General features: G+C 45.1%; 1 protein-coding gene across 1 annotated transcript in view; it reads left to right on the top strand.

The window, feature by feature from the left end:
• Positions 1 to 1,269: 1,269 nt before the first annotated feature.
• The window catches only part of ELAVL2 (ELAV like RNA binding protein 2), a 164,581-nt gene continuing 154,517 nt past the window's right edge, over positions 1,270 to 11,333 (top strand). Inside the window, exon 1 of the mRNA XM_081845395.1 lies at positions 1,270 to 1,371. Coding sequence (XP_081701521.1) covers positions 1,358 to 1,371 — 14 coding nt within the window. The 5' untranslated portion in view covers positions 1,270 to 1,357. The remainder of the gene's footprint in view (positions 1,372 to 11,333) is intronic.

The raw sequence follows: 11,333 nt of genomic DNA, 5'->3' as shown, positions 1-11,333 counted from the left end.
CTTGAATACACTGAAGAATGCACATTGCCAGTTGATGCAGGGTCAAAGGGTTCTTTTGCATGTGAGAACGGGTGGTCACAGATCTATAATGCGACAGACAGACCTTTCGCATCACCTCAGTGGAATCAGTTCACACATGCAGCTGTCCATCAAATGTGTGAACAATTGCATGATCACTGACAGATGAATATCTGAACAGAGTCTGCCAAGAAACCCTGCACTTGAAGTGGTATATTGGAGATGCTGCAGCCATCAAGTAATAACTGCTACTGGTTAAAGGTAAAGGTAAAGGTACCCCTGCCCGTTCGGGCCAGTCTTGCCAGACTCTAGGGTTGTGCGCTCATCTCACTCTATAGGCCGGGAGCCAGTGCTGTCCACAGACACTTCCAGGTCACGTGGCCAGTGTGACAAGATGCATCTGGCGAGCCAGCGCAGCACACGGAACGCCGTTTACCTTCCCACTGGTAAGCGGTCCCTATTTATCTACTTGCACCCGAGGGTGCTTTTGAACTGCTAGGTTGGCAGGCGCTGGAACCGAGCGACGGGAGCGCACCCCGCCGCGGGGATTCGAACCGCCGACCATGCGATCGGCAAGTCCTAGGCGCTGCGGTTTTACCCACAGCGCCACCCGCGTCCCAGATACTTCTGGTTAACCAGGCTCAAACCTGCATGACTCATGTGTTTCCAACACATGTATATATCTCGTTTACACATTACATTTTTAGGGATACACTTTTTAAAAAAAGAAGAAGTATACGTCAAAAAAATGTGAGAATTTCAAAACACCACAGTTAAGTGGAGTGTATGCTTTTTACGCACAGAGAGAAAACGGTGGACGTCCTCTTGTCTGCCTGCCTTCAGAAAGGGTTTCATTGAAGGAAAACCATCCATCACCGGAAATCTACAGCAGAGATAGTGAACCGAAATGGGCTTTCAGTTGCTGAAGACTATTCCTTCCACCCCTTTACCTCCCCCCACCCAGCTCTTCTGCCTTTGGATACAAGTGACTGGGCACTCTTTCTCTCTCTCCCTCTCTCCCTCTCTCTCTCTCTCTCTCTCTCATTATCATTCTTCAAAACCAGGCACTCTCCCGATGATAATCGCTTGGATCTGTCTCCCCAATGCTTTCTGGCTGGTCTTTTTTTGGGGGGTGGGGGTTGGGAGGAGAAAGAAGAGGGGTGGTCTGCTGCTTCCTTTCTGATTGGTCACCCATCTCTCCTTTTGTTTTGGAGATGATTATAGAATTGACTTTCAAGTCCTGGTCTCTCCTCCCTACTTTACCCTTGTGGTACACCCATCATCGGGCGCTTAGAAAATTCTTAAGACTTCTTTTATGTAAAGGTTGTGACAAAGCATTATGAGCTTGCAATGGTAAGTGCCCTTTTATTATTACAGTTTCTCTCTTTCCTTTTGCTTTAGAGAACCACGGATCGTGTTTTCTTGGGAGAGCGGGGGGGGGGGGGAGTAAGAGAGGCTTTGGGGGGGTGGGACTGCTTCAGAATAACCACCCAAGCGCTTTCAAAGTGCACAGAAAGCGATACTGGGGAAAACTTCAGCTGTTTCTTGCGAAGCCAGGCAAAGGCTGTAGAATCAGTCTGCCTGCCTGCCAAAGGATTTTGCATATATATTTGCAAAACATATGTGCAAATATATATATATCTGCATATACGATGTATGTATTGCATATCTCTATGTATGTCTCTGTTCAGTCCAGAATCAGACCCACAACCTGAGGATTGTGCTCTGAATTCTGCCCCAGAAGAGAAGAGAGTCCAGTCATAATCTAGCACCGTCCAAGAACAATGGAACTCCGTCTCCCATTCAAAAACTAGACCCGTCTTCTTCTCGCTTGCACGTCTGGTCTGTCTGTCTCTGTGTGTGTGTGTGTTTAACCCTCCCATCCATCAACTGGCATTAGCTCAGCTAGAGAGAAATTGACACGCACACCAAAGGCATTACCTAAATACCACGCAGCTTCTCGCTCGAGCTGCAACCCGACGCATCCCATTGGACTCAATGGGTCTTACTTCCGAGTAGACCTGCTGCCTAGTAGGCTTCCACGACCGCTGAAAGGCGGAGGGAAGGAAAAATCCCTAAGCATGAGACAGGGAAGTAACATCTAAACTTGCAGCCCGGTGGATAAAATGTGATCTTATTAAATGGGGAGGGGAGGCGTCGGAAAGGATCCCAGGGCTGCTCTGCCTTAATAGTTGCCTCGGGGGCGGGGTCTTTCAAGAGGAGCAGTTTGTCTGCATCAGGGGTAGCCAATCTGGTGCCCTCCAGATGTTGCTGACCTTTGGCCACGCTGGCGGGGGCTGATGGGAGTTGGAGTCCAACCACATCTGGAGAGCACCAGATTGGCTGATGCTGGCTGTTATGTTTGAGGTGCAGCCAATCATCTCCTTTCTCCCGGCTCACTGTTTTTATTAGCTCCTGCGCCTTTAATAGCAGCTGAAAGTGCATATTTTAGGAAAGATAAGACTGCCCATGCTTCAAAAAAGCAGATCTAGCTGCTGTAAAAAAAACTCAAGAGAAGGCTAGGCTAGCTATCTTTCTGGATGATTGGCAGCTTCTCCAGCTACACTTTTATTACTGAAACGGGGGTCAACATTAGGACCATGTTTACCATCTCTCAGTGTGTGTGTATCAAGATGATGAGAAGAAGCATAGGAGAAGGGCTTGGTTTTGAAACATTGGCCACCCGAAATATATAACCAGTTTAGAAAGAGGGACATGTTCAAAGCAGCTGAGAAATACCATCTTAAGAAGAAGTTAGTTCAGTGCCTTCTTCCTTTTGTTGCATCTTTATGCATCTAGGTAATTGATACTTTAAAGCCAAAATTCACCATTTCATGTACTGATTCTCTGAGAAATTTGGCTGCAATTACCCACCTCCCTCTGACCCCAATGGAGGCAGGTTGCAAGAAGCTGGGAGCTGGCCTCTGGTTTCATATTGCATCCTATTGCTGCTATTATTATTTTTTCAGCAGCTGTAATTGATGCATTCATTGCAGGCCAGATCTGCTGTCCCTGTAGATCCTGCTGGCTGAGGCAGTCTCCTCACTTTGCCTCATGGCTGGGCTGGCTCTGTTTGGGAAGTTGTATCGCCCTATATTCTAAGTGAAATCAACTCGAAAACAGACCGCTGTGCTCCTCGCTGCAAAAAAAGAAATCAAATAGTGTTATGCTGAAAAATTCTTAATACCTTTGATTCCATTTTACAGAAAGCACATGTGAGTGGTCTTCAGTTTTACTCAAAAGTGGGCCCTAAATAGAGGGACGCGGGTGGCGCTGTGGGTTAAACCACTGAGCCTAGGACTTGCCGATCAGAAGGTCAGCGGTTCGAATCCCCGTGACAGGGTTAGCTCCCGTTGCTCGGTCCCTGCTCCTGCCAAACTAGCAGTTCGAAAGCACGTCAAAGTGCAAGTAGATAAATAGGTACCGCTCCGGTGGGAAGGTAAGTAGCATTTCCGTGCCCTGCTCTGGTTCGCCAGAAGCGGCTTAGTCATGCTGGCCACATGTCCTGGAAGCTGTACGCCAGTTCCCTCGGCCAATAAAGTGAGATGAGCGCTGCAACCCCAGAGTCGGCCACGACTGGACCTAATGGTCAGGGGTCCCTTTACCCTTTACCTTTAGGCCCTAAATAACGTTAGGCTTATAAATTTCAAGAGGTCAGCTCAGAATACCACCCTATGTAAGCCAGAGTTGCCTCCAAAAATTGGTTATCATTGTTTTCCTTTAAAAGGGGTGGGTGGGTCCAAAGTAGGCCCAGAAAGTGCTGGAAAGGGATGAGGTTTGCATGAAAGGTCTGCTATCTGGCCTTGACATTCATCACATCTCCTTATCCATCAGAAAACCTCTTAATTGGTCCAAGATGAACTTTTTCCTCAACTGAACACTCTGCATTGCTTGATGTTTTATCATGTTTTTAATATTCTGTTGCAAGAATGTCCAGAGTTAGAAACAATAAAGTTGTTGTTGTTGTTTGTTGTTATGGTCCCTGGAGTAGTTTTTCTGGAGCAGAAAATCTAGTATACAGTGGCACCTTGGTTTACAACCATAACCCGTTCCAGAAGTCCATTTTTAAACCAAAACAGGTTGTAACCCAAGGCGCGCTTTCACCAATGAGGCCTCCCCCCCAAAAATGTTTGTAATCCAAAAATAAAAATAAAAAATGTGTTGTAATCCACAACAAGGTTGCAAACCAGGACACGCACTTCTGGGTTTGATGTGTTTGTAATCCAAAACATATGCAAACCAAGATGTATGCAAACCAAGGTACCACTGTACATGTTTAGTATACACATATACTCCTAAGGCAATATACTCCTTGTGATTATTGCAAGACAGGAAGCACATGTGAGGAGCACATCAGACTGCATTGTATATTTCTCCACATCTTGTTAGCATCTACAGTAACCAGAGGTACCACAAAGAAAGAGGGTGTTGTTTGGTTTCGGAACAACAAATAGTGTTTACAAGTGATGGCAATATGAACTGTGGACGAGGATTTCGTCAGTAACTACTAACGACACCTCAAGGAGGTCCTTCCTCTTGGACCAAGCTCTCTTGAGCCAGTATTGGGATGTTAGTTGAGATGTTGATGCTAGTTGGTTAGTAAGTAGGAAGCTACTCTCCTGTTCGTGCAAGTTTTGCAAGATTTGGGGAAGGCGTCTTGCTATCTCAAAATACAAAAGCTTCAATATACTGTTATGGGGAGGTCAGATGGAGAAGGGTTTTCCTTGGTGTTACACGGCAATCATGGTGTGGAAAGCTATCCCTGAGATGATCCCTAGCTGTAGAAATTTCTTATACAACAGTGTGGGAAAGGAGCCAAAACCTACCCTTATTCTGCATGTGCCAAAACAAAACAAAATGGTGCACTCATTGTGGATGGGGAAAAAATTATTTCTTGAGGAGGAAGTGACAAACTGTGAAATCCTTTTTTATGATTTTTGTAAAAGGAGTGTGAGATTTGTGTGATTTATCATGTCCAAAAATGGGAGGTTTGCAGAATTGTGCAAGTGTTGCAATTACACCTGTGCGGCAGTTGCACAAAAAGGCGTCTCAGTACCCAGGAGAGCAACTCACCAACCAGAAAGAAAAACCAGCCCTATGCTCCTAACAGATGCTTGGGCAGCCAAAATGAGCAGCAGAAACAAAAAAAAGGGTATGGTTGCATCTTTCTAAAATTTCTTTTTCAAAACCCTCCCCTCCCACCTAAAAAGCACGAGTGAAGAAGAGAAGCTTAAGGAGATTGTGTTATTTCAGTTTTTTCATTGACTTAGGGAACGTAGAAATGTTGCCATGTCTTGATGATCTAGATTAGTCTTATGAATAAAGTGGAAAATACATACCAAAAATAAAAACAACTAACACATTTGATTGTTATTTAAGCTTTTGTAGACGAGAGCCCACTTCTTCAGATGTATGGAGTGTGATCTTCAGTTGTTGGGGGTGTTGCACACACATACACACACATATGTGAATGTAAATGTGGTGGTGTTGGGGAATGTAAATGTTGTGTGTAAATGGCCATGGAATGCAAAGATTAAGTCTGCAACTGTTGGCAATGATGGCTGGGGCTGGCTGGGCATCCAGCATCATGTAGAGGGCAACAAGGTTCTCAGCCCTGCATTACAGGATGCCATGCTCAAAGTATGTAATTCCTTCGAGAAATTTGTTCCTGTTCCATTTACAGGAAATGTATAAACACAGCTCTTTGGTTTCCTGTTTGCAAAGGCGTACAGAACTCAGAGGAGGCATTCTACCATGTAGGAGAGATCAGTGATATGATCATCTGACTTTTTTAAAAAAAAACAGCAGCAACTTTAAATAAGTTGTGTGGGGCTCTGGTTTTGAGTGGGGAAGTAGTGTTCACAGGAGATATGGCAGGTATTTGTAGAATTTGTACTGTTAAAACGGAAACGGGTCAAACCATCGCAAGAGTTTGGATAGTTACAATGGAATGGTCTCAGGGGTAGGCTGCACATTTTTATTTATTTTTATTTATTTTTTTATTATTACTTTGTCAATAAAATAAAATAAACCACAAAATCGGAAGGGGGAGGGGAAAGTAGTGTTCAGAGGCGGGGCTTCTGTGACTCATGCCTATTTTCCATCCCTTGGAGTTCCTGGTAAGTGGGGTGGGGGTTAAGACAAAGGTTTCGATATTGTGCCTGTCTTTTCTTATTGCATGGCTAATAGCATCTTGAAGTGTGTATAGCATTCCTCCTCTGATACATTCAAGAATAAATAATCTTTCATGCTTCATAATAACTACAAATTATCAGCAAAGTTTATCAGCAAAGGGCAGATAACGCACTCCCCTCTTTTTAAGACAAGGGATTTTCTTACTTTGAATGGCATAGTAATAATTCTACTACTACTCCTACTACTACTACTCCTACTAATGTTCTTATTTGTATCCCGTCCATCTGGTTGGGTTGTCCCAGCCACTCTGAGTGGCTTGCTGCTTATATAAAATCAGACATTAAATGCTTTCTGATACAGAGCTGCATTCAGATATCTTCTAAAAGTTGTATAGTTATTTATCTCCTTGACATCTGAAGGGAGGGTGTTCCACAGGGTGGGGACCACCACCGAGAAGGCCCTCGAAGGAGGACCTCTGTATCCAGGCAGAACGATGGGGGTGGAGATACTCCTTCAGGTCTACTGGGCTGAGGCCGTTTAGGGCTTTAAAGGTCAGCACCGGCACTTTGAATTGTGCTCAGAAACATACTCAGAAACCAAGCAGAAACACGAGTCAGCAGTTCACTATGGCGACCTGCATTGCATTTCTGTTTAAATTATAGCAATAATTTCCAAATTGGCATCAATACATATAAATTAGAACTTGCAAATATCAAGCAAATATGTGCTATATCCTTTGACCTCTTTTATGGTTGCTGTGTTTCCTCTCTTCTGGCAAATTGTAAATGACCTTAAGAACATAAGAGACCTGCTGGCCCAGGCCACCAGCTCATCTAGTCCAGCATCTTCTTCTCATAGTAGCCAACAACATCACAGAATCATAGAATTATAGAGTTGGAAGGGACCCCTAGGGCCCCGAGTCCAACCCCCTACAACAGGAAACGTGACAAAAGATACTTACACCTTCCAATGATCCATGCACATATCCTGGAAGGCACAGCTGTGTCGATGTTAGAACTGCTCGTTATAATATTTGAAAACTGATGTTAGCTTGGCAGCCTATGAAAAAGCAAATATATTTGTGAGAAGCCCACAAGCAAAATCCAAGTGCAACGCTTCTCTCCCCAGACGCTCAGTGTGTAGAGCAGAGGTCATCAAACTTTTTCAGCAGGGGGCTGGTCCACTGTCCCTCAGAACTTGTGGGGGGCCGGACTATATTTGGGAGGGGGGAATGAATGAATTCCTATGCCCCACAAATAACCCAGAGATGCGTTTTCAATAAAAGCACATACTCTACTCAAGCAAAAACACCAGGCAGGTCCCACAAATAACCCAGAGATGCATTTTAAATAAAAGGACACATTCTACTTGTGTAAAAACACCAGACAGGTCTCACAAATAACCCAGAGATGCATTTTAAATAAAAGGACACATTCTACTTGTGAAAAAACACCAGGCAGGTCCCCCAAATAATTCAGAGATGCATTTTAAATAAAAGGACACATTCTACTTGTGTAAAAAAACACTGATTCCAGGACTGTCCACAGGCCGGATTTAGAAGGTGATTGGGCCAGATCCGGTCCCCGGGCCTTAGTTTGCCTACCCATGGTGTCAAGCCTATGAGTTGATACATCTAATGGCCAGCATGGAAGGAAAAGAAATATGTGAGATGCTTAGGCCAGGCTTAGCCATGTCTACCTGAAAAGAAGTGAGATGGCTGACAACTTGGCATCCCACTTTGTTCATTATTAAATTGATATCCCACCCTCCTCTGATACATCCCTACCCTCTCTCCCAAAAGGAGCTCAGGCTGGCAAATGCAGACGACTCCATCACATGTGGGTTCACAACAGGATTGTTTTCCCTCACCCCCCTAAATGCCTCCGATTCTGGAACCAGAAACAAAATTAACTTAGACTGCAGACCTATACACACTGCAGGGGTAAATTCCATTGAACTTTCTGGTAGCAAGGGAGGTGTGTGTTGTGCGAAGAAATGATTCCAGCAAGCGTAGCTTTTCCTACCCCACAACAATAAGCTGCTTAAATGCTCTCTTATGCCCAACTCTTGCAGATACAGGAGCTGTCTTGCCCCTTAGTCATGTATTTTAATTTTTTTAGCAACCCTAAAAAAGAGGCAAATCAGCAAAACGGGGTCCTTGTACTTCTGGAGGAGTGGCTGGCTGAGAATGTTGTGCTTCTTTAGGGGAAGGGGTGAATCTATTTTTGACTGCCATTTGTTAGCAAGTCAAGCATTTTCTTCTAAAAATATGCCCAGCTCTGACGTCCTGGCGGGTGCATTCTAAGAATGCAGCGATGTCTTTAATGTAGGAAAGCACAAGCCCGGTCATCTATGCTAACAATGCTGTTTTGGACACATGTTGTGGAGAGGGATATCCAGTTTTCTCGATTTCCCTGCCCACCAGCATATGATGTCCTTACACTTAATTCCTCCCCACACTTTTTGTTGGTTTGTTTCTAAGCAAGCAGGCAATTAGATTTCACATTAAACTGAGCAAGCATTGATGGGGTTTTGCATGCTACAGTGCATCGTATTGTTCTGTGCATGTGAAATATGAAACAGATGGCCAAGGGAGCCCAGGAAAAAAGTGTGTATGTGGGGGGGGGGGGAGAGGGAACTTGCTGTGCCCTTTTTAATAAGACCTTAATGTTAAGTGAAGTGGCAGCTAAGTGCTTTCTCAAACACAACTTTTATGATTACTGTTTTCTTTATAAAAAGACAAAATATGTGTGTGTGTGTGTGTGTGTGTGTGTGTGTGTGTGTGTGTGTGTGCTGTGTTTGCATAGTTTTCACTGCAAACTAATGCCATTCAGTTACTGAATTATCACGGCATGTTTCCCATGCAGTTGTTTGCTCGGAGCAGAACAGTGCAATGAGACAGAGGATCCCCTAAATGCATCAGGATCTAACCTATACATTTGTTCACTCACTGCAATAGTCACATCAGGTACCCTGCCCACTTCTGTCCCTAAGTACCCCTGTCATGTATCCATCAGATGTTTGCCCATGAGCAAATGTAGCTGGGGGGGGGGGGAAAGGATGCTCACCACCCTGGTCTCTAGGCAACCTTCGGCCCTCCAGATGTTTTGGCCTACAACTCCCATGATCCCTAGCTAACAGGACCAGTGGTCAGGGATGATGGGAATTGTAGTCCAAAACATCTGGAGGGCCAGAGGTTACCTATGCCTGCTCTAGACCATCTTGATTGGCTTCTCAGTTACTATGCATGGGCCTCAATTTGCCAAGTACTGCAGACCCCCCCCTCTCCCGTTTTTCAAAAGCCAAGCCATGGACCCCCTACTTTTGAAATGTTGATTTTATGTGAATGGTGCCACAGAACCCCCTGGGTGGGTTATGCAGACCCAGGGGTGGAGGAAGGGGGTGCAGTGGGGGGCGGGTTACCCCGGGTGTCACCACTTAGGAGGTGACAAAATGGCGGGCGGCACTCACAGTGCAGCCTGCAGTGCGCCCGAGCCACACGTCTCTCCTGGGAGTGACATGGTGGCTTGGGCATGCGCAGGCTCCATGCCACCTAAAAGGCCCACCTGCGGCCTCCTCCCCCCCCCCCCCCAGCTGTAGGGCGGCTGAGTGAGAGGAGGCAGGCAGACTCCTCAGAGGCCCCACGGAGCGTCCTGCCCCAGCTCGCCCCACCCCACGGGTAGCTGGCCACGCCCCTGGGCACAGGACACGCGCGCCGCCCCAGGCGCCCAATCGGCTTGCTCCACCGCTGTGCAGACCGCCCCCACGGCATACGTGGACCACCAGTTGGGAACCACTGCCTTAGAAGATGTTAGAAACTTAGGCTGCCCACTGATAGACACTTCATTGGAGTAAGCTCCACTGGTCATAGTATCCTTTACTTCTGAGTAAATCAGGGTTGCTATACGTCCAGAATTATGTCCAGAATTTTTATTCTGCACATCCGCCCAGGGATGTTTGTACTTAGGACATAGGATGTTGCCTTGTATGGAGTCAGACCATCACCTTGTTGAGTCATGTCTATGTCAGTAGCCTTTACCTTTTTCAGACCCAAGACTCACCTTTAGGTCAGCCCAAACATGCATTTGGGGTCTCGTTTCTTAATTTAAAAAATGGATTTGTATGATGGTAGTACAGATTAGGTCATCTAGCAGCTGGTTTACCTGAAATCGCTTGAGATTGAACCTGCGACTCTTTTGCAACAGAGTATGTGCTTTGCCACTGAGCTACATCCTGTCACTTTGATATAGCCTTGCTGCCTTGGGGTATCTTTTCTAAGCTCAGCTGCTTTGCATGTCCTGTTATTTAGGAAAATCATTCAAAATGTTGTCTCCTTTTTTATTATTAAAGGGAGAAAGATGCATGTGAAATCCTCTCGAACTCATTTTGCTTGTGATACTGAATAGCATTCAAATGAGAATGATCTTACCAAATTTTTTGTTTTTTAAATTTTTTTTGCAAGCTTGCCCAATCCAGCTGTATATTTTATATGCTAATCTAAATTCTATTTTTGTTCCCCTTGGGGGTTTTAAGTGATTATAATTGTTGCTCTTCAAAAGCCAAACAGATGATGATTGCTGCTTCAGGAATATACCAAAAAGAAACTGGCTTTCATTAAACCTGCTCATCCCTCTTTGTAATTATCCCTATTTTATCTCACTAAGAAGCAGGAGGGAAATGGCAAGTATAGTTCAATGAAGGCACTTTGGTTATTTAAACACTGCTTTTATTGAGCTAACAGGGGGTGTTAAAGGGGAATTTCCAGGAGGAGGAACTGTAGCCTATAGCCCAGTTACCTTTCCACTGGAGACTTGAGAACCCTGAGTCAGCTTAGAATGTAGGCCAGCCAAGAATACTGCAGGACAGATGCCCCTTTTCAGCATCTCTGGAAAGAAAGAAAGGGAAGGAGGGGAGAAGAGAGAATTTGTTAAGTCCAACCTCATAGATATGGCTATGATAGCAGACTGACAGATGTTTTGCAACACATCTCCCTGCCTGCCTGCTCTGCTGGAAGTTGCCTTATAGTAAGCAGCACATCATTATGGGAGTCAGAGGAGAGAAAAGAGATGCAAGGGTTGGCAGATGGGATACTTTGAGTATTTCTGGACAACCCATCCTGATTTGCTTGCAGGGAGATGAGATAGTGTTGGCTATTTCCAAGCCTCCGTTCTGATTTGTTT

This window comes from Podarcis erhardii, assembly GCF_964252035.2.
Source record: "Podarcis erhardii genome assembly, chromosome: 17".
Classification (NCBI taxonomy): domain Eukaryota; kingdom Metazoa; phylum Chordata; class Lepidosauria; order Squamata; family Lacertidae; genus Podarcis; species Podarcis erhardii.
The sequence above is the reverse complement of the archived record's forward strand: the minus strand, read 5'-3'. Positions and strand labels throughout refer to the sequence as shown.